The sequence below is a fragment of the Mizuhopecten yessoensis genome, unplaced genomic scaffold (assembly GCF_002113885.1).
Source record: "Mizuhopecten yessoensis strain PY_sf001 unplaced genomic scaffold, ASM211388v2 scaffold8361, whole genome shotgun sequence".
In the NCBI taxonomy this organism is placed as follows: domain Eukaryota; kingdom Metazoa; phylum Mollusca; class Bivalvia; order Pectinida; family Pectinidae; genus Mizuhopecten; species Mizuhopecten yessoensis.
This window is the reverse complement of record NW_018407509.1, coordinates 591,759-618,884: the sequence shown is the minus strand read 5'-3', so window position 1 is coordinate 618,884 and position 27,126 is coordinate 591,759. Positions and strand designations below refer to the sequence as shown.

At 36.0% G+C, this 27,126-nt stretch overlaps 2 protein-coding genes across 2 annotated transcripts in view; one reads left to right on the top strand and one right to left on the bottom strand.

The window, feature by feature from the left end:
* The window catches only part of LOC110455654 (Ig-like and fibronectin type-III domain-containing protein 1), a 37,042-nt gene extending 23,254 nt beyond the window's left edge, over positions 1–13,788 (top strand). Inside the window, exons 21-32 of the mRNA XM_021505901.1 lie at positions 1,120–1,371; positions 1,791–2,084; positions 3,071–3,133; positions 3,509–3,649; positions 4,776–4,931; positions 5,769–5,920; positions 6,947–7,070; positions 7,281–7,420; positions 8,591–8,723; positions 9,550–9,667; positions 11,721–11,814; positions 12,546–13,788. Of these exons, the coding sequence (XP_021361576.1) occupies positions 1,120–1,371; positions 1,791–2,084; positions 3,071–3,133; positions 3,509–3,649; positions 4,776–4,931; positions 5,769–5,920; positions 6,947–7,070; positions 7,281–7,420; positions 8,591–8,723; positions 9,550–9,667; positions 11,721–11,814; positions 12,546–12,692 (1,814 nt within the window). The 3' untranslated portion in view covers positions 12,693–13,788. The remainder of the gene's footprint in view (positions 1–1,119; positions 1,372–1,790; positions 2,085–3,070; positions 3,134–3,508; positions 3,650–4,775; positions 4,932–5,768; positions 5,921–6,946; positions 7,071–7,280; positions 7,421–8,590; positions 8,724–9,549; positions 9,668–11,720; positions 11,815–12,545) is intronic.
* An 8,327-nt stretch (positions 13,789–22,115) lies between these two features.
* Positions 22,116–26,495, bottom strand: LOC110455691 (nucleolar protein 12-like). Its single transcript, XM_021505970.1, has 5 exons — positions 26,340–26,495; positions 24,808–24,913; positions 24,187–24,366; positions 23,289–23,386; positions 22,116–22,262 (listed from the first exon to the last, which is right to left on the bottom strand). Exons 1-5 carry the CDS (start codon positions 26,417–26,419, stop codon positions 22,118–22,120), a joined length of 609 nt encoding a protein of 202 aa, XP_021361645.1. The 5' UTR covers positions 26,420–26,495; the 3' UTR covers positions 22,116–22,117.
* Between the last annotated feature and the right edge of the window lie 631 nt (positions 26,496–27,126).

The window sequence follows — 27,126 nt, the reverse complement described above, 5'->3', positions numbered from 1 at the left end:
CACTAAGTTTTGTATGCGAGAACCTCTTGGGATGGCAGGGTGTTGTGTACTTTATTGATAAATGTAGGTACCAAAGTTTGTTGACTATGCATTGCTTGCAATACTGCTTTGTTTATCATATACCAGTAAACAAAGGGTTGTTTCATACAAGATATCCATATACAGGTCAGGGTTTTGACAAGTTTTGTTATATAATGTATAACTATTTTCTGGCTGTGATTGAAAAATAACCTTAAAATGTCTAATGTACTTTTTTGAAAAACTGCAAAAGATGAAAAAAAATACATAAAAAATATTTTAAAAAAAAAGTTCTCCAGGGCTACATTCGCGTATCTCGGTTGAAACGGTACATGTGGAGCAGGAATTTTTCCATGATAAACAAAGGTACTTGGACCATTCTATAAGCAGAGCTAAAAATGCACTGTTTCGGAGAATAAAAAACACGCGTCCACTGAATAATATCACGTATCTTAAAAACTGCATGTGGTTTGACATTGTTTTAGAAAGAAATAATGCAAACTAACAATAGTCAGCATTTCTGTTTCGGCCAGGTACGTCTGGACCTCTCAATCTACACGTACCAAATTTTCCTGAGGTCAGCCTCGGTCCAGATCTGTACCTGTCGTTTTCTTTACACTAGGTTCAACCGTTTCAACCGGATATGTGAATGTACCCCAGTATATCTGTAATACTGTATTCGCTGTAATTAGTGCCCTGGGCGATGAAATAAAATGGCTAACGTAGGGCACTTGTTAAGATAACAAAATGTGGGCTATGATTGTGGAGTGAAGGTTTAATATCACTGAAGGACATTAGAAATATTTCGTTGTGGCTTGAGGTTTACAAATTGATTTTTTTATCACCAGACCTAAATCTCGGCTTTAAAAGTGTAAGAACTATAAAGAAATTGAGCACACCTGGTCTGGACTGGAAGGAGCTCGAGGGAGAGGGGGGGGGGGGGCTTTTTAATTTCAATTCCTCCAAAAAAATGGGGGAGGGGTGCTTATTATGGCGAATACAGTAAAATAAAAGAAATAAATAAAAAAAATGGAAAAAAAAATACTGAAAAACTAATCTCCTCCAGGTATGTCTGTAATAATTTTGATTGTGTGGTGACAGGTTTTATGGACGTCAGCGTGAACCAGATACCCCCGGGAGTGGTGGACAAGGGTACAACTGTGCAGCTTGTCTGTGATGCCTACGGCACCCCGACCCCGACCGATGTCTACTGGATACTCAACAACAAGCAAACCCTAAACTCTCGCACCATCACCGTCGTCGCTGACGAGGACTCAGAGGGCCTGTACAAGTGTACAGCATCCGTCCCGAAGCTGGCCACTTCCACCAAAAGTTTGAACCTCAATGTCAGATGTACGTATAAGCTTATCTTGTTTATTTTACGAGTTCTTGTGTTTTTCTTCAATAGATGAAATTGGTAGAAAGAAATTTTGAATCCTGTTATGTATTTAAAACATGAAATTTGGATTAATTTCAGTCTTAAGCAATGGTAGCTTTTTAAACTAGAAATGAAGCGTGGTTTCGAGTATTTTACAGATAGATTTACCTTCAAAACAGAATTCTCATGATTAATTTTTCACAGATGCGTATTCTCATAACTGATCTGTTTTTCAAGGAAAATATGGACTGCAAAAAGAAGTGAAAATTTAACACCGTATAAAATGAAACACTTTTCTGTGGTTTGGATTGCTACCTTTGCTTCCTTTGTGTCCTTATTACAAAAGTTTGTAATTGTTTTCACCATTTCTATTATTCCGATATGTGTATTGTAGACGCGCCCACCATGTCGGGGATAAAGGGAGACAATGTGCCGGACGTGGACATGGGATATAACGGCAAACTGCGATGTACCTTTAGAGGTTTCCCTACTGAAGTCGTTTGGTTTAAGGGCGACACACAACTCACCACTAACTATAGAACGGGTATATACCAGCATCCGAACCTGGAGACACACGAACTGGGCGCTGAACTAGAAGTCATGCTTGTACGTGACGTCGACTTGGGAACGTACACCTGCATGGGATCTAATAAATTCGGATCACACAATGGAACAGTGCATTTAAAAAGTAAGTCAGATTATATCTCATAGCTTTCAGTGAAAAGGTTAAGGGTCACTTGTGTCGGACCACATGGGTTTTCTCAGGGTACTTCAAGATTTCTGATCACATTAAGACATCATTCTCAGAATTCCAGGGATTACGCTCACTTACGTTCCTTGCACTCCTGGAATATGTCATGACAAAATCAAAGGCATGTGGTTCACAATTCGATTGGTTTTGATTGGCTGTTACTTGGCCTTTGAAGGTTACAGAGGATTGACACCCAACTTCAAAGCCAGTCAATTTTCCTTTAACAGTACTGCCGCAAGATTCTTTTGATGTACCACAAGGGGATGTGTTCAATTTTATTACGACATACTACTATATACAGGGAGATTTTCGCAGCAGTTTAATTTTGGCTCTCCATAATGAGAGCAAATTTACTATAACAGCAAACATTTGTTTACAATATAATGTACAAAATATTTGAATTTGAAGTGTGGATTTAATATTGGTCGAAAGTAGATTTTACCGCAAACTATGCATATTTGATTGAGACAAAAGCTGCTGGTTAGGTACTTAAGTCCAGGCCAGGTTGAAGGAAAAAAAGTTGATAGTTAGCTATAGGTACCCATCAGAGTTTGATTTTGACCAAAATCTGAAAATCAATATTGCAGCCAGTTGCCTTCTTTAATTTTGTGAAAAGCCACATCGTTTCCATTTGATAACCCTTGAAGAAATGCTTTGATGTTCATGAAACCTTTGACAAAGGCCTAAGATAAAATTGATGACCAGCTGCTCAAGTTTTATTTTGACCCAAATCTGAAAATCAATGTAGCCACCAGCAGGGGCGGATGACGGACCACTTCTGTGGGATGTTTTGTTTGTTTTAGGCCCAATGCAGTAGTCTTAAACCAAAGATGAGTTTTGTTTTATAGAATTGACTTTGAACATTTATAGACTATGTGTAAGGTCTAGATGTTGATATTATTTTTCTCCTGCTGTATTTTCAGAGGCCTATGTTGTACCTACACCTTCTCCAACCATCAAACCATCCCCAGCTGCCAATGTATCAGGTAACCATCTGTAGAAATAGTTATGTACGCACTTTGATCTTCTGTCAGTCCTTGTAGAGAGTGTTAGGACAGCGAGACCAGCTGTCTACACTGAACACTTGAAGATAGCTTTTCTGTACATATATGTTACATTTACAATACATACGCTAATTGTTTGAATGAAGTGCTGAGTTGTGACAAGTTTATTTAAATTTTTCTATAAGGTTGACATATTCCGAAATGGTAAATATAAGTATTGAACTGCTTTCATAGTCAACATGAATGCCGAATGGACGAAGGAAAATTCAACTTGAAGCGTGAAGTATACAGGTTTCACTTTACACAGTTATTGTTGTATCTGTATTTTGATTGTGATTATTGTCATTATCCTTGCAGTTTGCTGTCAGAACAGGAATGTGACTGGGGTGTGCATGGACCTATGTACCTACAGAATCAAGCTGGATTTAGTCATAAATAATCCAATAAAATACACGCCCTGTATAGAGTTCTTTGAGGACTACGTGACGTGTGCAACAGGTATGTCAACTGAAAGGCTAGTACAGCGGTTTCAGAGATTGAATGTAATGGTTTCTAGTGTACTAAGAGAACGATAAATGTACTGTCAGACCGGGATATATAAACCTGGAACTCGCCCAATTCTAGACAGATGCTCTACCAATTGAGCTACCTGGTCACTGGTGATCGACCCAGTCCAGCCAGTTCTGCATCATTCCTCCCACCTTTTTCTAAGTCTTGGCCTCCAAAAACAACACTATTTACAATCCAGGTTAGGGTATCCCCTTGTCAAGCATTCACCCAGTACTTGAAACAAGGGTTGGCAAGCTCGCCAATTTTGTAGCAGGAAAAAGAAAAATGCATGGCCAGACATGGGTTCGAAACAGGGACCCGGCCTCCAAACTTTTGAAGGACCTTCTACCAATTGAGCTACCTAGTCGCCGACAATTGACCCAGTCCAATTCCCCTACATTAGTGTAATAGCAAATCTAGAGATTGGTTGGTGTGTGTTGGGGTGGATGGTTTCAAAAATGTCGGAGGGAGTTCCAATGAGAAAAATGTGCAAAAAATAATCTGACAAGGGTTTAGGGGTTCCTGAATCTGTGAGAAATCCCTGGATATGCCAGTGCAGTTCACAAGAAATACTAGACAAAATTCTGATTTCTGGTTCACTAGAATTCCGATGCATCTTGGTACTAATTTTATGGTTTTTTTCTTATACGTTGTGTTAATTTCAGCCCCCAGTTTCATAAAAAAATATTATATTTGTTTCTTAGGAAAGCTTTCTTGAATGAATTTTTATTTAACTTCAATAATGCTGTCCTGTGAGAGGCCTCAGCTATTAAGGATCCCTGTACCACTGCCAAAAATTGTAACGTAACACTATGGAAACTGATTTAACCGGCATGGCATGACTACAGCTTTGATAACTCATGGACCTCAGATTGTTCTATTGTTGCTCTGACAGGCTGATCTACCAATGGAAGTAATTTTACCCAATTGTGCCACATGTACAGTTTTATCTAAAACAAAAGTAAGGGGAAGTTACTCTATATATATACAAAAAAAAACCCACAGTGGAACTCTCTAGTGTTTTGCCTGCAGTGGGACAGGGATCCTTAAGACCATCAATATGGTTTTGTTACAGATGGTAAGGACCACACCAAGTGCTGCAAGAAGAATGGTGTGTCGCCGTTCTGCCAGGACTTTTGCGGAAATGTTGTCCCCGACATAGATGACTCGACCATCTATCAGTGCGTCGACCAAGTCGAACCTATCTTGAATTGTATAGAGGAGGGTCTAGGTAAGAACTCTACTCATCCTATCGTTCTTTTACTGGTTACTTGTCAGATTTATTACCGTACTTGAAATTTTATACATGAACTGTTAGAAATCTCATAACACTAGAATTATGCCCAGAAGGTGTGGGGACATTCGAGCCCATATTCATGAAACTGTTCTCATGCTAAAACATGGATTCTGTGCTCAAACTAGCTTTCTTGTAACTTGCTAAAATCATGTCAAACAATCAAAAAGTCAAATATAAACAACAAAACAGTATTCTTATTTAAGTCTCCAATTCATTGACAGAATAAGATTTGTTTTTTTAATTTGTCACTGAAACAAGAAATTGGGTTTGAGCACAAAATCCATGCTTGAGCATGAAAAACGGTTTCATGAAAACAGGCCTCGGTCTGCAGCTACAGTTTATTGACTTGTCACTGGATGTCTTTTGTGTTATTTATTTTATTTTATATATGCTCTACATCTTCGCCTAGTCAATCTTTTTTACCCTAAGCTATTAAATCTGTATTCGCTCAGTGTTTATATTTGCCCGTCACATTTCATCATTACATGTAATATGTTTATTTTAATGTTTTCTGATGTTTGCTTTAATAATAAATTCACCCTAACATTACAGATTAAGGAAAAGGCAAAAGTTAAGCTGTGGTAAAAATGTCCTGGTACACATTATAATGGAGTGTGCATGTGTGTATACTCATAATCCAAGAAAATTTGGAACTTAATTTTTTCCGGGACTATATGAAGTGTACTTTTGTCAAAGGAAGCTTTAATAAGTAAAATAAAGGTGTTTACAGGTGTTCTTTAATGGCATTCTGTCCAATTTTATCGTCCACAGAAAACATACCGTCCCCACCCTTGAATGTCGTGGCACTGTTGAAGGGTCACGTTATAGAAGTGAACTGGGACCCGCCCACCGACAAAAACAAAGTTGAGCTTTACCAGGTCTGGTACAACTACAAATACAACATGACTGACCACCATTCTGTGGTGAGTACCAATAAGTAAATCTCCATTGGAAATGTAACAGATTAATCTGGAGTGGGGTTTTGATATTCCATTGAAAGCACTACCTGTCGAGGGCTGAAGGATACTGTAACCGTACATATTTTAGTGGTAGTCTTATTTTAGAGATTTTCGCGCTGTAAATATCGGGCTAAATTATGAATATGCCGATTGAAGTTCTTTTATTATTTTCTATGGCATATTTTCTTGATGCGCCAATTCATAGATGGGATAATCTGTTTAAATTAAATATTGTGATAAAATTTGAGTGCGTTAAAATATGTAAGTTTACAGTATATATGTATGTTGAAATTACTACAATGGGGAACATTACAGGTGGTCTATTAACGTAGGTGGTCTCTTGATATGAGTATATAATTGATTTGGGGGGAGGAGAAGATGGTGGTCTCTTAAGAGAGAAGATTGTTTAATAGGCTTGGTCTCTCAAGCTGATTGGACAAATCACATCTCTGTGTCGAGTACCTTCTACTGTTATTTTTTTTTGTTTTGTTGGGTACTTAGTTCTGGCGATTAACATTGTAACAATTGTTCCTCTTACAAAATTCAACCTGTGAATTTGATAGCAAATTAATTAATCCTTACCATAGCACATTGCGCCATGACCACTAAACCTGAAATCTGCAAAGGACAGATCTGGTAAAATTTACCATTTTAGCAAATCTGCGAAGATTTGGGTCAGTGAAAAACAAACACTTTTACAGTAATTGCATGTTGAGATGAAACACAATAGAAGCAACTTAAAGCCAGCAGGGACATTTATTTCTCACAGAATTTGAGTGGTTTTTACAGTGTTCAAAATTAAATGTCGAGAGTGAAAAAGGTGGGGAAGGGGTTGGTGGGGTGAAAGGGATTAAATAAAGAATCATTCACCCCTGGAAACACATTTGAAGTCTTCCAATTCAAAGGTTGGAATAGTCCTTTTTGAAATTTTAGAGGTGAATGAGTTAATAGAATAAATCTGTTTATCATTGTTTGTTTTGCTATCCGCAGCCCAACAATACTTACACCTGGTCACTGCAGCATGCAGAGATCACTTCCTACAGATTCTGGGTCATCGCTAAAAACAAGGCTGGTCAGAGTCTACCCGGGTATGGCAAGAACCTCACCATAGCAGGTATACACAGTTACACATAAGGATGTAGCATTAGTTATTACTTTAAACATAAATTACTTTATTATACTGTGATCAAATTGCAGAGCCATTTAAACTCGCTGTTAGAGTGATTTTTTTTTTTTACGCTAATTATATCATGTACAGGTTACAGCTAGCAACTTTCTAAAAGTTTTATGATGAGACGATTGTAACACCCTTTTTGGTTTCCAGGTATCCCGCCATCTATGCCGCTAGCTTTTAGCGGAACGCTGAAGAACTATAACCAGATTGTGTTGACGTGGACGGCTCCAGACAAGGGACCTGTGCAAGACTACACCGTTTATTTCAGTACGAACGGCGCCTCTAACATGGTATGCACCCTGATGTTTCTGAACAAACACTGTACCAGGCTGATTTCTTAGCAAAAACTTATTCCAGATCCTGGTTGTGCAATTCAAACATGAACCTGACCCTGATTGTTAAACGTAAACAGGATACAGATACTGTTTTCACTTTGGCCACTTTTGCGTGTCCGGTTTAACCATTTCAACTAGAAAGAAAAAGGCTGGCTCTGATTTCTTAGGAAAAAACATAGCCTAGCTAGATCCTGATTTTTTTCTAAACAAAGATGAATCAGACCCCGATTACTAAAATCAAACATGGTCCAAATTCTGTTCTCACATTAGCTACTTTTGCATTTCCGGTTCAACCGTCTTTCAAACTGAAAGAAAACGATTTGAACCAAAGCTGACATCTTGAAATTCTGCTTGGATATTAACTCATTCATCCCTGAAATTTCATAATGAACTATTTCAACCTTTGAGGTTGAATGAATTAAGGGGTTCAGGCATGCCTGTCTGTAACTTAGATGCTGACAATTGCTAGTTTGGATTATTTCTACAAGATCAATTAACTTATATGTATTTTTAGACATGTTAAACCATTTTGTACATATGGAAACCAACATATTTATTTTTATTTTTTGTTGTTTATTTGTCTAGCACTTTGCATTTTGAACTCTGTTTATTTGGTCAGCTAACTATTGGTCCAAGGGTGTTTGTTAATTGCAGAATATTTCTGTAGTACCCAAACCGTTTCAACCAGGATGTATGAAACAGAAAGTAATCATTGATTTCTCAAACCGAATATGGGACTGATCCTGATTCTCAAAACAAACATTGTACAGATCCTGATTCTCAACACAAACATGACACAAATCCTGATTCTCAAAACAAACATGGCACAAATCCTGATTCTCAAAACAAACATGGCACAAATCCTGATTCTCAAAACAAACATGACACAGATCCTGATTCACAAAACAAACATGGCACAAATCCTGATTCTCAAAACAAACATGGTACAGATCCTGATTCTCAAAACAAACATGGCACAAATCCTGATTCTCAAATCAAACATGACACAGATCCTGATTCTCAAATCAACCAGATTGGATTTGTTTATTATTATTATGAGACATATTCAAAAATTGTATGATACTTTTAATTTGTTTAATGTTTCCAATACTGCTTTTGTTAAAGAAAACCACGACAGATACCACATTGACCCTAACGGGACTGAATTACGATTCACTCTATGACATCAAAGTGGCTGCGAACAACCATTTCGGGAGAGGTAGCAACTCATCAAAGGTTATAGTTCAAACAAAGAAAGGAAAATACAAAACCCCCATTCCATATTCAACTGAAGGAGTTTGTTAACATTAGTGCCTGCCTACCTTAAATTTTTATACACCAAACCCCCCTCCCCTCCCGGGTTCTAAAAATTGGTGTGGTGGTGGTGGTGGTGGTGGTGGTGGTGGGGGGTTGTGTTACCATGTCTTTCTCGTTCGTTCGGTCACATCGTTCTGGTGGATTCATTGTCATTGCTCTACCTACTTGAAATTTTTTCGACAGATTTTCTCAAATCTTCGAAAAGATTCATCAGTTTGGAAATATGTAATATCAAAGTTTAACTTTCTACAAAAACAATGTACGTAATTAAATGTGTGGGAATGTTTCAAGACCGACTAGTCCCTTTGTCAAGCTATGGCAGTCGAAGGGACCAGTCGGTCTTGAAACGTTGCGACACGTTTTATACGTACATTGTTTGTGTAGAAAGTGACACTTTGACATCAGATTTTCTCAAAGCTTTGACGAAGGTCAGGTATAAGAAAACTTTGGATGAGTTCGTATTTTAGGGTCACAAGTCTACGGGTCAAAGTCGCTCTGTTCTAAGCTGACAACCATATTATATCCTACTGTCAAAAGGTGCATCTCATTTTTATAATCCCACACTTTTTGATCTGGTGTCCTTCAAGGGATGCAAAATATCTCCCTTATTATGTATTATGATATTGCTGTTAATCCGGCCCTTTTTGATGGAATCTCCTGCAGGGGTCCAAAATATCCAGCTATATAATGTAATGATGTTAACTTGTAACATGTCATAATGAAGATCAATTTGAAAGTTGATAATGTTAATTTGTTTGTTAATGTAGCACCTAAGGTGACTGCAGCAGGACAAAAAGGCGGGCCAAATGCTGGCGTAGTGGTCGGAGTGATCATAGTTATCTTGGTGGTTGTGACGGCTGTAGTGCTGGGTGTCCTGTTTATCAGGTGAGAATGAAGCTCTTTTATATGTAACAGAGGTCATCATTTTTCAATGCCTCCGCTAGGAGTCGAACCCTGGACCTGTGGTGTATTAGTCTTACGCTCAACCGAATGAGCTAAAGAGAAATTCTCCCTAGCGGAGTCAGTAGGAAGCAGCTAGAATTTTACCAGGGTGACATATACCCCCTCCAGGAAAGAACTCGTCCTGAGTTTTCCAGATGTCATAGTATTTCCTTTGCAAGTATCGCTGAGTATTTTGTCATATCTCCTGAGTCCTTACATTGGCGCCAATATAACAGAGGCTAAAGTATTTTCAATGCCTCTGCTAGGAGTCGAACCCTGGACCTCTGGTTTACTAGCTTAACGCTCTACGGAATGAGCTAAAGAGAAATTCTCCCTAGCCGAGTCGGTAGGAAGCAGCTAGTATTTTACCAGGGGGACATATATACATACCACAAAGTAAATTAAGCAGGGGAAACCTATATGAAGTAAAACGCATTGAAGATATCTATATTCATTGTAAATAATACAGGTTGCCAGATTGTACAGGTTCAATTTACAGAGAAACGTATAAATAAATAAAGGTATTGGTTCACTAATACAATTATTGGGCCAGGAGATCCAACGTCCCACCAATTAAATAAAAGTATTGGTACGCCAATACAATTATTGGGCCAGGAGATCCGACGTCCCACCAAATAAATAAAGGTATTGGTACGCCAATACAATTATTGGGCCAGGAAATCCAACGTTCTGTGGGTCGTGGTTGGTTGATGTACTGATCGAGGAATCTGCGGTGGATACCGGAGTATTCTAGCTAGCAGAGCTCCACCAAAGGAATCCTTGGTGTTGATGCTTCATCACTTACCTACTTGTGTTGACAAACAAATATACATTTTTGTCTTGCCGCCACTAAGTCATGGAAGCGAGACTAAGGTATTGCTTTTACGGCGACGGCAGTGGTGTCAACATGAAGTTTTTGTGTTTAAGTTAGTTTCACTAAAAGTAAAAGTGCTAGACCAACCAAACTTGAACCAAAAATGCATCTTCAGTAGTATGTGTCAACCCATGCATCAAATGCTGGATGTGGCCTACCTTTCATGGTTCATTGACTTTGTCAGCATCTCCATCAACATTAAGTTTTTGTGTTTAAGTTAGTTTCTCTGAAACTATAAGTGCTAGACCTACCAAACTTGGACTACAGATCATCATCTTAGGTAGTACACCTTGACCCATGCATCAAATGCTGGATTCGGCCTACCTTTCATGGTTCATTGACTTTGTCAGCATCTCCATCAACATTAAGTTTTTGTGTTTAAGTTAGTTTCTCTGAAACTATAAGTGCTAGACCTACCAAACTTGGACTACAGATCATCATCTTAGGTAGTACACCTTGACCCATGCATCAAATGCTGGATTCGGCCTACCTTTCATGGTTCATTGACTTTGTCAGCATCTCCATCAACATTAAGTTTTTGTGTTTAAGTTAGTTTCTCTGAAACTATAAGTGCTAGACCTACCAAACTTGGACTACAGATCATCATCTTAGGTAGTACACCTTGACCCATGCATCAAATGCTGTATGCGGCCTACCTTTCATGGTCCATTGACTTTGTCGGCATCTCCATCAACATTAAGTTTTTGTGCTTAAGTTAGTTTCTCTGAAACTATAAGTGCTAGACCAACCAAACTTGATATGTGCATTGATGGTCAAAGCAGGGCACAGGCGAGACATGTCAATCCGAATGGAGTCTCTCAAGGTATAGTTTTCTTTTCAGAAATAAGTTAATATTGTTATAGTCATGTGGGAAACAGTTTCCAAAGCTTAAGTAGTTTTAGAAAGTGGCACAGAGATCCTTAAGTAACTTGACTGCCTATTTCATACAATGACACTAATATGAAAGTCTGGTTTAATTACTGCGTATAAACCAGGGGCATTATATTGAGGTTTTACTATCTTTTAATTTTCAACTTTTAAAAATGTTTTTTCTTTTTTTTGTCATACAAAAGATCTCTCTCTGGTTATATTTTGAATCTGACAAATTGTTTCTAATTTCAGGAAAAGGGGAGGATTAAAAGGCTTCTCAAGGCCAGATTCTGTGGCATTTGAGAACCCACATTATGGTATGCCAGGAAGTAGTGGGCAGGTGCAGGTAGGTTGACAGAGTGTAAAGGCAATATTTAACAGCTATGGACTTGTGTTGAGGTGAATATGTGGTTATATGAACCTTAGAAAGTGATATTGACCGAGAAGAAGTCGAGGGTCATATTCACTTTCTCAGATCCATATAACCACATATTCACCAAAATAAAAGTCCTTAAGTGTGCTGTTAGATGCTTAATAATGTTTTAATCATTAGACAAGCTAACATGTCTGAAAATTGTACAGAGGAAATCACTTCTTCTGGCAGAGAGCATGGTGACGTTACAATTGAACTAACGTCATAAATTGAATATTGACCTGATGTTTCTAAAAAAAATGTAACACCATGTCAATATCACAATCCAACCAATTAGGATGTAGGAGAAATGTGTGGTATTTAATATTGATATTTTTATAACAGTATGCACATTTGGCGGGCTTTACCTGATTATAGGAAAAGCAGTTGTGATGCATTCCATGCATGAATGGAAACAGCATGCACAACAAATTTGTATAAAATATGTCCGAGTATTCAACTTTCTGAGTGTAACTGAAGAGATATTTTGATTGATACATTGTTTGAATGATGAATCAGTTTGGAATATTTCAAGGTAGCCTGCGTGGTTCAACACAGCTACCACTAGCAGACTGATACATTTCGAATAAAATGACCTCAGTTACTCTTTTATCAAAAAACAAATGATGAAGATATGAAAACATGATAATTTTCTGTGATTATAGATATCTGGATTGCCGGAGCGAAGTCCCGATGCTGGAGAGCAAACCAATTTTGACTACTGTCCCCTGAAAGAGGACACCGATATGGACCCGTACAACAGTGCTGCCACTCTGAATGTAGACCAAGTGGGTCTTACCATGAACCACTAAAACAAACACACCATAGAAATCCTTGGGTAGACAACAGTTCGAACCAAGCAGGGACCAAATACTTAACTCATTTACCCCTGAACACACATTTGGACTCTTCCAATTCAAAGGTTGGAATAGTTCATTATGAAATTTCAGGGGTGATTATAAGCCCACAGAAAGTTATGTCAAATGTCTTGATGTAAAAAAAGTAAAGAACTGTATTTAATAATCCTGATGAGATCATATTTTTATTCATGTTGGAGAATATTTCTACACACACACAGTGTTAAAATTTAAATATTGCTATAAAATATGTAAAAAGAAAAAAAATGGTGCGCATTTGAAGTATTTAAAAATATTTTTTTGTTTGTATCTGTCATGTGTTGACTATTGTGTAGATGTCATGCAGATTTTATTTATTTAGTTTGCAAAGTATTAGAAGCAAACTAGCATATGGTTTTTCCTTTCTAAACTCAGTACACTAAGACCATGTTCTGCTTCTTTCATTTCCCCATAAAAAAAATTGGCGTTATATCGGAATATTGTCAATATAGAGAGGGAGACAAAAATGAATTGCGTATAAAAATCCAAAAATGGGGATTTAGAAATGTGTTGTCAATGAACATCGTAACAAAATGAAAAAACGGCATTTTATATTTATTTGAAAAAAATGAGAAACAATTCTTAGTAATGTGCAATTAGTACCGAGGCGGCTAACGAAATGAGGGGCATTATAATGAGATTTTTACTGTGGTAGGTATATCACAGTTTCTGTGATAGGCCCAAGTCACCATTTGTCTATCCCACCTAATTCAGTCATCTGTTTTTGAGATTTGTTTTAAAAAATATCCCATCAGATTTTGACAACTCTTACCTCTTTTTACTTCTCTTACTAAATTGCTCCTACAAAACACAAAGAAATAGAGATTTCATTTAGAAGAAAAAAAATCTCTCTATGTGTCGAGTGCAAAATTAATGTGGGTATATTATATAATTAATGTGTAAGGAAAAAAGGACGTTTGGACAAATCGGAAGCAGTGAAATTATTTTTTTGATTTCATTCAAATAAAAGGTTTTTGAAGGATTTAAAAAAAAATCCAGTACATGTATGTGATTATTTAAGAAAAATGTAGTAAAATGAAGAAATCAGTTGAATAGTTTTGTTTATCACCACATGACATATTGATAATTTAAAGGAGATACAAGGAGTAGCGAAGAAGCATCCAGCCTCTCATTCGATTTGTGTATTAAGGGCTTAATAGCAAACATGGGCTCATTTTTGACTGAACTTTGTTGCAAAAAAATTGTCATTAAGATGATATTAACAATACTCGTAAGAATCTGTCAGTATTTGTTACATTAAATTTCTGATATATAAGTGTTATTACTTCAGCAAAAATGATCTTGGACTCGGATGTCTCTTAATACAAGTTTATTTGACTTAAAAATTGATGCAATGGTGATTTTTATAAGTGGTCTCTTAATAGAGGTGGTCCCTTAATAGAGGTGGTCCCTTAATAGAGGTGGTCTGTTAATAGAGGTGGTCTCTTAAGACAGGTGGTCCCTTAATAGAGGTGGTCCCTTAATAGAGGTGGTCCCTTGATAGAGGTGGTCCCTTGATTCAGTATGACTGCATTGGTTAGCCCATATAAAGGTTTCTTATTGCAGGTGGTCCCTTAATACAAGTTTAATCAACATAAAACAGGGAGTTTTCCAAAACAGGTTGGTCCTTTAACGAGGTGGTCCATTGAGTCAATTTGACTGCTTTGATTAGTCAATAAAGTGGTCTCCATTTGCAGGTGGTCCTTTGATACAGGTGTAGTTAACCCTTTCACCACTGTAACCAAAATGGACTCATCCAGATCAATGCATGGTAGAGTCTACCAAAGTTACATAGGGGTGAAAGGGTTAACAGGAAAATTTCGATTTAAAATAGGGAGTTTTAAAAGGGGTCTCTTAACACAGGTAGTTTCTTTGGGTAAATTGACTGCCTTCCCATGACAGGGTAGCCATTAAAGGGAGTGGCTTAAATTTATGAAAATGCTTATACTAAATTCTTGCAGTTGTGACAATATTCGGTTACTTAACCCTTTCACGTCTGTAGACCATAATGGACTCATCCAGATCAATGCTTGGTAGAGTCTACTAAAGTTACATAGTGTTGAAAGGGTTAATGGTATATAGTATCCAGGCAGCTAGATCTGATTAGCTGGCAGTTTTTTCTAATTCACACACCTATACAGTTCCGTGCTACATTCAGCAAAGACCTTGATCCTGAAAAATGCATGGTAGAGTCTACCAAAGTTATGGTCTATCCGGGTAAATGGGTTAAATTATAGGTTGGTTGTTTAAATAGTTGTGAAGTTTTGAATTTCAGTATTTTGAAAATATAATAGAAAAAGTTGCTGGTTGTTACGATGTTCGGACAACAAGACCTGTAATTTATTACATCTCTGCAAATTATCTACAACTTTCTCTAACAGTTACTCTTATTTTCAATTTTAAGAGATCAATTGCACTGGTTGAATTGGGTGTTTTTTTTAAGCAAATTCCGTCAGTCTTTACGAGACACAATTAAAGCAATCAGCAAAGCAGTATATATGTCACGTTTGATATTATGAAGGGCTGGTTTCCGATATTTCTATTTTAAGTAAAACTTTTTCGTTTTACTCATCTTTGTTATTTCTTTACATTAACAAGCAATAAACAAACTGTTAAATGTTCCTGGTTTGATATTTCAAATGACTGGTATCCTAGGTAACGTACAGTAGAACTTGTTTTTTCTGTTGTCTTTATTATTTCTCTTTATTCTTTACTGTACTCAGGAAGTCTGTTTTTAAAGATCTGCGTGCACGGTTAATAATTTGTTATAATGATAATTGTATATAGATATTATTTTGTATTTTCACTTATTTAGGTTGTTTATTGTATATTAATGTTTTCAATAAGGGCTATCCCAAATGTAAAAACACAGGAGGGGAAGAGGGCACTTTATTTGATAAATATTGGTTGATGCCAGTAATCCCAAATTTACCAACTGTTAGAAGTAATTACTTGTTATCATTTCTCTATTGAAGTTGGATGGGTGGGAAGTAGATTTATGAAAAAAAACTTTAACCCGCCTCTCCCATACTTTTATTTATGGAATACCCCCCTGCAAGATTTCCCCACTCCAATGTTTTTTTTTTGGCAATTTGTATTTGATACGTATATACTGAATTCAATTCTATTTGTATTTATTGGAAAAATTATATATTATATATTTTACGATGAATTTGTATTCCTGTAAAACAGGAAGTAGTGTGGCATCCCATTTATATTTACACAGGGTGCAGGGTTGTTGTCAAAGCTGATGTCAATATTTTATTTTTTTGTTGATCAAAATTGTACAATCTGTACATAGGAGGTGGGAAATTCAACAATGGACAATATATAACATCAAAGGTCTTAAAGATTTTAATGAATGCGGAGCATTTTTTTTCTTTCTTTACAGTTTGTTGCCATTGTATGTTTGTTAATACAGATTGTATTTAAATATTGTTGTGCTTCGTTTTTCCGTATATATACAGATCCTAAAGGATCAGACGTTCCATCCAAATGACTGTGTTTACAACGAGTAACTTATTTGATGATAGTATTCTAACTAGAGGATTCATCACGGAATTTGTACATGTTAAGATGTTGGTTTAGTGATACATGCGTTATTTCTAAATTGTATATGAAGCCTTTAAGGTCTTCGTGATTACCGTCTACATCCTGCAATGAGCCCAGGGGGCCAACAGATAGTCTTAGTCTCTCACTCAAAGTAAGGGATGGGCTAATAAAACGACAATGAAATAGCATTTGTTTCGATTTTCTTTACTGAAATGCAATATTTTGGATGGGCTTATTGGTGGGCAAGTACGGTAAAAGCTAGTTTCCAACACAGAGGAGCAGAATCTCTTATTATTATGTACAAATATGCCTTCTATTATGTAGAAGTTTATTATTAAGTAGGTTAGATTTTATTTTTTTTTAAATTATGGAATTGTCAATTGAAATAGCATTTGTTTGTGTTTCTTAACTGAACTACAGTAGATTTTGATGAGCTTATTACCAGGCATGGGCTTATTGCTGGATAAATATGGTATAATCTCAAAATATCAATACATAAATATTATACACTTAGGAAGATAATGATCTGTCTGTTTTTCATATATATTTGAATGTTAATTAATTTACACCCATATATATATATATATAAAGATGTTCCCCAACAAGTGAGGTGTAGTTATCAATACAATAAAACGATTGGTGAAAGAAAGAATCTCTTTATTCTGTAACTTTTCTAAAAAAAAAATTTTTATGGAGGGATGAAGGAATCTCAACACATAAGAACAGTTCAATAATTTCAATGAAATCTACATGTTTCTAATGGCTATATGATTCATCATCGGGATGCTTAACAGATCTATGGAATTGTAATGACATTTAATTGGACAATTTAATGACCATTAATAGGTGTTATATATCATTACTATTTATATGACCATTAAGATAAATTGATATAATGAACTTTAGACTCACATTAATGGATTTTGATAACCTCAACCATGCACACTTTTAACAAATCTTAATACCAAATTTAATGACAAAAATTAATGGAATGTGATGTAATTTTAATTGGAAAAATTAATGGAGTTTTAATGACAGTTTAATGGGATATAATGCAGTAGTGAGAGTACAGAATTTTCTGAAGTACAAATTTGCAGTTACACTGTGTGACTTTATTGTCATCCCAAGGCCTGGCTATCAGTTACAATCAAATTATAATACATTTGGTAGGAAAGGGTTAGTTATTTCTTCACACATTTATATATAGGATAAACCAGATATTTAAGATATGAAATATGAATTATTTTTCCAATCTCATGAGTTTATTCCTAAATTTAATCATCTCACCGAAGTTTGTATAGTAATACCTCAGAATAGTCTTGCTTTGCCAGTATAAATCAAAAGCAAAAAAACCCTGACACACGCATGTATTGACTCCAACAAATGTTGGCACACAAACATACTGACAAAATTGCTATAAGTTTATGTAACAGTATAAACCAATAAACATATGACCAATCAGATCATGTTTAGGTTTGAGATTATACATCAGTAATGTTTGGAAATTATCTTATATGTTATATAGTAGACATTATGTTATATCTTATAGCTATATAGTACATTCCTTTTAATATCATGTGCCTTTTATCAGAAGGAAATGTGATACAAAGAGAAAGTTGAGATTATTAACAGAAACACTGCTTTTCTGTGCGAACAAAGCAGAAGTATAGAATTTGAAAATACGTTCCTACATGTGTATACCTATAATGTTTTAATAAGTGGAGATTTTAAATACAACTTATACCCATCCCCGATATCATCGAAGACCCCTTTTCAACAGCTATTTTGTCTGTTGGTTTACAGCAGTTTGAAAAAAAAAGACCCATTACATTCATTTCGAGAAGTCACCATTTATTTCTAATTTCAAAGATCTATGCCTGTGAGATTTATTTTTATGTGTGATATTTTGGTAAATAGAATTGGTGTAGACCATGATATTAAAAGGAGTTGATGGTCCAATTAGATGATATTAACTCATTCACCCCTGAAAACACATTTGAAATCTGACAATTCAAAGGTTTGAATAGTTCATTATGAAATTTCAGGGGTGAATGAGTTTAACAAACTTACCAGTTACTACATACAATATATATACCATGGTACCCGTTGATTAAAAATTGATATTAACAGGAATATGATATATGATATTAAGTGGAAGGAATTTTCTACTTTGGTGCAATGTTATTGGATTATGATACACATCTTTTTATGTAGAATTGTTAGTCTAATCTTAGACGTTTCAGCTTCTTAGCATTTTCACTCATCATCAATCCGATTCCAGGAGAATCAAATTAAATTTGGATCTGATTTTAATCTGGATTAAATACTCTGTCAATAGCTGTAAATACCAGTCTGGTTGATTGTCAAGGCTAGGTGACTTAAGTGCTAACTTGCTGTGATATATATGATGACTTTGTATAAACAACTCCAGCCACGGTGTATAATTCTGTGTGTACATTCCTCTTGTTACTGTATCCGTATATATGAAAAGTGTGTTATTTTGTATGTACACGTCATTGATATCATCATCATCTTATGATATAAGCATAATATTGATTTACATATTTTATCTACACAAGGGTTGCCCTCTTTATACGTATGTTTATGACAAATATCAAATAATCTATTGTTTATTACTGAAAATTTGCTGCGACGTTAAAAAATATTTCTTGCCATTGCCTGAATAAGTTTCAAAAATATACAAAAAAAATGCAAACATTTCGAATGTACTTTAAAAGATCTTATTTTGAATGAAGCACAAAGATGTGTAAACAGTCAGATCTAAAATAACTTTTTTGAACTTTTTTGAAATATGAAAAAGTATTTGATATTATATATTTCAGTTGTGATCATATTAAATTCTGAAATTTAACGGTACATCTATTTTTGGAAAAGAATAAGTAATTTTCAGTGATGACTTCTATATGTAATTATATAAATATGATTGTACATATTACACTGTTGAATCATTTTTTCGTCCTCAATCACACAACGTGTGTCAGCAGTTATGTTGAATATATATGCCGTCATCCTCGATACTCCAAGGGGTTTAATGTATAAGGCTCGTTCAGTGTGCGCCACCTTGAGGATGAGTCAAGAAGAATAGTTTGATCCATCTCGCGGTCGCATAACGGTAAAATTGACCGGCTTTGGAGTCGGGTGTCACTCCTCTAATCTTCAAGGAATAGTTTTCAGCTTAGTGATTGGTCAGGTTTTTTTTTTTAACCTGAGACCAATCAAATAGCTAGCTGCATGCTTTGGATTTATTTATGCTATGGCATATTACAGGAGTGCAGAGCGAAAGCGAGCGTAACCCCTCAAGTATCGAGGATGTATACCATATTTAGGTTTGATGTAATTTTTCTTACACTACATTTGTATGTGGTCATTGTCAAGTACCCGAATCTCAATAAACAGAACAATTAAAAAATACATGTTTTTTTTCTTTTTTCTCTGACACAAATGATTCTTGTCTTGATGATAAAGTTGAATGGGTTGATGGTTATATAATCTTCTGTACAACAGTCAAGAACAAATATGTAGACAATTTTCATGATTTTGACCAAAAAGATATCTTAATTAAATGCAAAACCAAAATTAAACACGAGCACATATTTTATTAAAAAAATAGCTCAATAAAGATGGAGAAAATATTTCACATTTAACAGCTAGGATTTCACATACTTCAAAGATCTTGACTTATAAGCTGTACATGGACCATCTGATTTCTATGCTTGGAACAGGATGAATCGATGATTCTTGATATAAATAAGTATAAGAGGACTTACATATGCCTCCACCAGTAAATAGCTATTGTGGCAGGTTTTAATTGTACATAGGATTAAGGTGCCTTCCAGCTTCCAGCTAGAGGGAATCTCCCTTTAGCTCAGTGGTAGAGCTTCCAACTAGGAACCTGGAGATCAAGGGTTTGATCCCCGATGGAAGCACACTATTCTCTTTCCTGTTACAAATGGTGTCCGTGTCCCTCCGTGTGGTGACAGGTAGTTACAACCTGGGTTGTGGTGTTTGAGGGCGAACACATTTAAAAAGGGGGGAGGAGTGTGGCAGGTTTTAATTGTACATAGGATTAAGGTCACCTTCCAGCTTCGAGCTAGAGGGAATTTCCCTTTATCTCAGTGGTAAAGCGTCTGACTAGGAACCTGGAGATCGAGGGTTTGATCCCCGGTGGAAGCACACTATTTTCTTTCCTGTTACACTATTTTTAGTAATCATATTGACCAAATTTTCCCCAGATGTGGAAAGATGATCTTTATCTTATTTTCACCAGAAATCTATGATGATCTGACACTGTGATCCAAAGTTGTATATTTACACTAGAGATCCAGAAATGATCTTTGTGTTGTGTGATTTCCCCATCGGAATCATGTCGGTTGTCCGATTTCCAAAAGATATCCATGATGATTTATGCGGTGTGATTTCTCCTCAAGACATCCAGGACAACCACAGCTGTCCGACTTCTGCTCGATATCCACAATGATCTAATTACACTGTGATTTTCGCTACTGACATCCAAGATGACCGAAGTTGTCCTATTTCCATGAGATATCCATGATAATCTTATGCAGTGTTGTTTCCCCTAACAAAATCAGAATGACTGCAGTCGAGTCCTATTAATTATTGATTTAATCAGTTTTCAGATCTGCTCTAAACTTCAATAACTCTTGGAAGTTTTCCCGACATATGAATAGAAAATCATAGAAAATCATGTTAGATTATTCAATGTCGCATGTAAAATGACTGATCATCCGTTAACTTGATTGATTGGAATAACACAACCAATTGATCCAAATTTCATTTAGACATCTTAAATAATCTACATATAATAGCTATATTATTTTTTTGACAATTTATATGACCTCTAGGTGAAAATAAATTTGTGAAAACCAAAAAATTAAAAAGAGGAAATGAGTGTCTTCTGATCTTATTCTTGCACCTCAGACAGAGATATCCCATGTCACACCCCATGCACATTTTTTCTATCTCGTCTGATCTGTCTGGTACCTTTACATGACATTTCATATAATTTCCACACAGCAATGTACATGCAGTATTCATCAGCGAGTTAACGACTTCAATTCAACAACCTGCATTACTACTATTCTGTTTTGTCGTGATATGCATTGTTTTGATGGTGATCTGATGTTGTAGATAAAATATAATCTACACTGTGAAATACATTGTCTTCTTTGTAAAGAGTGTATGGCGCACGTAGAGACCATACTTCTTTGTAAGGAGTGTATGGCGCGTATAGAGGACATACTTCTTTGTAAGAAGTGTATGGCATGTGTAGAGACCATTCTTCTATGTAAGGAGTGTATGTCATGTGTAGAGGCCATCCTTCTTTGTAAGGAGGGAATGGCATGTGTAGAGCCCATACTTCTTTGTAAGGAGGGTATGGCGTGCGTAGAGGCCAGACTTCTTTGTAAAGAGTGTATGGCTCTTGTACAGGCCATACTTCTTTGTTAGGAGTGTATGGCACGTGTAGAGGCCATCCTTCTTTGTAAGGAGGGTATGGCATGTGTAGAGGCGATACTTCTTTGTAAGGAGTGTATGGCGCGTGGAGAGGCCATTCTTCTTTGATGCCCCAGGCTGGATACTTGTAGTCCTGACCAAAATTGAATAGGTGTTTTTTTTCGAACTAACAGGCGCGGAAAAAAAATTGACGGGTTGTAACTGTCAGAGCAAGATCAGGTCATCTCAGTCTCATGCTTAGATCTTGTTACTGATTCTGCGGCTTAAACTTAACATATACAAAACAAACATGTATTCTACTTTCTCCCCTTTTTTTTATTTTTCTCCTTCGTTTTCTTCATCTGGAATTTCTTCTGTGACTTCTTGTCCTTGATATGACCTATCTGTGATGGACGCTTAGACCTTTTCTTGGGCATTTCTTTGTTTAACATGGCAACTTCTCTGTAAAATTGGAAAAAAATAATTCTTATATACCAGAAACAAATTCAATGACACGTTTTTTTTATTTCATAAGATACTTACTGTATTAAGAAGAACATGGTTTAGTTATTTTTTCTTCAATAAGATTCATCATTTTGGAAATATGTAATTTAAAAGTTTATTTTATACACAAGCAATGTGTGTATCAAACGTGTCGCAACATTTCAAGGCAGACTGGTCTCTTCGTCAAACTACGACTAAGTCATGTTTTAATTCTATTTGCTTCGGTACTTAAACAAATATCTCTGTTCACCCAGTTTCCTGTTTAAATAGGTATTTTGTTAAAAATATGTGCATTTACCTCGAATGCTTTAACCAACTAGATATGATATTAGTGTGGTTTTAGCGCAAGTACGTCAGGCCAGACACAAGACTGTTATTACAATATATAATGATAATATGAAATTTATCACAATTCTTTAACAGATCGCCATTTTAATACTACAGGGTAGTGTCTGAAGGCGAATATCACAGTTCACTTCAATATTTGCTGACAAGTTTGTTGCAAGGGGGGATTCTGAGAAAGTGGTTGAACTCCTGTATTGATCGTAGGGCTATCCACAAGGTTTAACTTCAAACTAAGCACATTTATGTCAGGAACTCAAAAATGGTCTAAAGGAGAGGAACGTTTTTAATAAGGTTGGTCTCTCATGCTGGTAAGACTTCATGTCTATTTATTTTGACATGAATAGACAATGCCATAGCCATATCTGGTAGGTACAACTGACTGAATATTTGAATTATTATGTCAGTTATGCAACATGGATGAAGATTTATGATATAAATACATACCGGTAAGTACATTTATGTTGTTTTTCTTTTACAGCAATTATGAAACAAGTTATTACAACTTATATTAATCGCTCTTATTGCCCCAGGTGTTAGCATGCATGGGTGTTAATGTGGGAGGAAATCGGAGTACCCGGAGAAACTCCACATTTATGTGTAATCCAAGGTTGTTTAACACCTGTTTGGTGGAATACTTACTTGCGTTTCAGCTTCTTTATGTTACGTTGCAGCGCCTCGTGCTGCTTAGGATCAAATTCAACTGGTGGGAGTGTTCCTGAGGTCTGGTCCTCTTCAAACTATGCAAAAAAAGTGATATATAGGTTAATATACTTACAGTTGATGACCAGACTCAAGGGAACCAAACTATTATCCAAGGTCAGTCAAAGAGACAATAGGGGTATTTTGGTATAACAACTTCAACTACCGAATGTGTAAAGATTTATTCCATCTAGACAGGGATTTGTTAACACCAAATTCTGGTGTGACAATGTCAAGTGACAAAAACAATTCTCCTGTGTGTTTTGGAATTCTTTTAGTTTTTAAGTCGGATAAAACTAACATCAGTTTTTAAGTTGGAGAGAAAAACTAACTGCATTTTGAAAACCGAATGCAATCGAAAGATTAGATTTTCTCTAATCTCAGACAGAGTATTCTCTCACTTTTTCCAGTGTGAGATATCAATGTCTCTGCCTAGGGCCGCGACAGGGTATTCCCCAGCCAAAACAATTGCATGACATCACATAAACAATCCAACGACGTCATGGCAACCATGCATGAGCCTGTAATGTCCATATTTAATTACTTATATGACAGGATCAAAAGGGTTAGAGAAAGAGAATCATTCACCCCCTTGAGTCGATATGGGGAATCTCCACTCTCTGGGGAAAATCCTTCAGCTTCAAAACAATCAGAAAGCCTCGTATTTGGCATTTTAAGAACCTTCCCCCTCAGGTTGAGATTCCCCCTATCTATTCACCCCTGAAACGTCATGATGAACTATTCCAAGCTTTGAATTGGAAGAGTTCAAATGTGTGTTCAGTGGTGAATGAGTTAATCTCATCCAACTTAACAAGTTTCTTCGGCTCATATGAGGTACCTGGTTTTGGCCAAGTCGTAGACCGGAGTGCCCCACCATGTCAACCACAGATATATCTGTAATGGTGACCGTGTGCTCGGGCAGTTCAGTCACTGTTGGTTTTCCAATGTCGTCAAGTTCAGGACCCTTCTGTTTTGATCTGCCTTTGAAGAAGAAGCTCTTCTCAATCATTTCTTTCCTCTGTGTAAAAGAAAAATCAGTTTAAGTCAAAAGTCGGTGTTAAACTTTGTCTGTGTAGTATAATTGTTGTCTACCGTAGTTGTTGTAGTACAAATTCAATATTTATCAATTATGGATAAGTTTTGTGACACATCCAAAGGGAGGCGCATAAAGAGATTGTGAGAAAAAGGAAGACCTTGGCAGTGAGGTGACAAATGACGTAAGGGAATGATATCAAGGTTTTTACTATACAGCGACAAACACGGAGCAGCACTATATTGAAAAGTTAAAGGGCAGTCGTGGTGCAACGGATGACACACTCACCTTTCATCAAGATGGCCTGGGTTCAAATGCCGGATTGGATGTGAAAAGGTATTGAGTGATCACTTGCCTGACTATATGTGTGTGTTTCTCTGGGTTCTCTAGCTTCCTCCTACAGTAAGAATGTATGCATAACTTTACCTTTCTTTTAAACTCTTTTCTATCTTCTTTGAGTTGAATCTCCTTTTCGTCTTTAGCCTTCTTGCGTCTTTCATTTTTCCTTTTTCTAAAGCCTGTCAGGAATTCCCTAGAAATTAAGAAAATACACAATTAAGATATTACACAAATTCTCAAAGTCAAAAAGCTATATATATAAGTAAATCCTTGTCTGCGATGCTCTCAGCCTAATTGCTGCCTTCGGCTGTCTTTAGCCGAGGGGACTATTGGTTTTATATAATAGCTATATTTTCAATTATAGTATATCAATTCTATCTTCTTGTAATATGATGTATATGTACACGTAACTGTTCTGTTTCACTGTGTCTTGAAAAAGGAGCGGATCGCTCCGAAAATTTGACAACCTAAACTTGTCCACACTGTTGGAATTACTTCTTTGCCCCATATAAGTAAATAGATACACACACCTGAGATTCAATTGACCATGACTGACCAATCTATTACATGTATAATGTATTCAATTGCAATTGGAAAGAGCAACGACCAGTTTGGGATTTGAACCCAGGACCTGTATTAATTATATTTTGAAGACTCACAACACTTGATAGCATATAAACATGTAGACAACTTCCATGGGAATAACTAATTTTCTGCCAACTGTAACAGGAAAGGGAAAATACAACAGGACTGGAACTCAGGACCTCCAAATCACCTACCATGTACAGTTCTACTAAAAAAATAAAAGAGATTGTAGGTTTGATAAAACTTACAAAACAAAACTGACACAGGAATTCAACATGAATTAATGTACACTAATTAGTACTCCTATAACATAAGAGGCCAGTGGTCGGCCTTTTTTATATGGGATGTGATTTTGCGTACACGGCGCCTGTCAAAAGTATCTCGCCATGTAAACCTTAAACACTATTGAAGTACAATAATTAGATGCCTTAATTTAACATTTACAATATTTCGTGTATGTAAAGAATCCTTCTTACAAGGTTGACTCCAAACCTGTGAACCTTTGTCATGGATATATTTCAAACATAGTACCAAAGATGTTTGAAATTCTGACTGTAAATTGAGATATATATATCATTTAAAAAAATAAGGGTATTACTATTGAAAAAAAGTGTAGTAATACCCTTATGTTTTATATTGAGATAATTATTTCGTGAAAAAGTGTATTGCTATAGAGAAAAAAAGTATAGTTATACCCTTATTTTTGTACATGATATATATCTCAATTTACAGTCACAATTTCATTTAGTACACAATATTATCTCCCTTTCAGAAGTTACTCCCATTGATATTCAAACCATTTTCTTTTCATCAATGCAAACTGAATATTAGAATATCTGTTAAATGCTGAAAGAGAAATTGAAAATAACTAATTTCACACTAAAATCATCTTTAAAAGATGTATAGGCCCTATCACACTGAAAGTTAAACGAAAGGCAACTAAATCTGTTAGGATGTTGTATCGCCTAATCGGATAGAGTTACAATAAAAGTAATCATTTAACAATGATTACGTAAATAACTAATGGTTCTTACAATCTAGCGTTATCATCAAACACCAATGTCTGTTTGGTTTGTTTGTTTCTTGGGGCCCTTTTCTTCTTTTCGTTCCCCATAATATCAGATCCAATGAATGTTGACAACTTTCACGTGTTCAAGCTTCTAAGTGACATGGAGATACCAGAATCTCTGAAACGTTTGTTAGTTGTGGATTACTAATTGCAACCACACCGACACCAACCAACAACAAAAGATAACCGACAAAAACAATTAGGCATCTAACAACACTTCATTTACCTTTGAAAAAAAGTCATACTTAGGAAATTCTTTGACTAAGAAATTGTTATCACGACTATCCGCTAGAAAACCATAGACCAAGTTTTACGAACTTTCGTTAGCATTACCACGGAATTAGATTAGAGTCTTAAGTCCGTGGCATTGATGGGACCCGACCAGTAAAGCTTTAGTTCCTTAAACTTGACTTAAGCGATACTTTTTTATGGGGATAAGTTGAGGAAAATAATAATATAACAGATATATTTTAGACCATGATCTTATTTAAAATGTCCCAGTCTCATAATTTTCTTTAAAACCCATAACATGTTTCGTGAAAGCTAAGCTAGGACCGTTAACATGTCAGTTTAGTACAACTTGACATTATGAGTAACTTACTCATATGTCAAAATAATTGAATTCAAACATGCAATGTACATCTTTTCAGGAGATAACCACATCAGAAGAAGATGAACATAAAACATGAATAACGTGAGCCATTTTCTAACAAGGAATTCTCATTAGAAATTCCCTTATTAGAATAAGGAAT

Coding starts and splice junctions, on each gene's coding strand:
- LOC110455691 (XM_021505970.1), bottom strand. CDS start 26,419: ATGGGGAACGAAAAGAAGAAAAGGGCCCCAAGAAACAAACAAACCAAA. Junction 23,387..24,186: donor TACGACTTGGCCAAAACCAG/GTACCTCATATG, acceptor TTTTTTGCATAG/TTTGAAGAGGACCAGACCTC. Junction 22,263..23,288: donor ATAAAGAAGCTGAAACGCAA/GTAAGTATTCCA, acceptor CCAATTTTACAG/AGAAGTTGCCATGTTAAACA.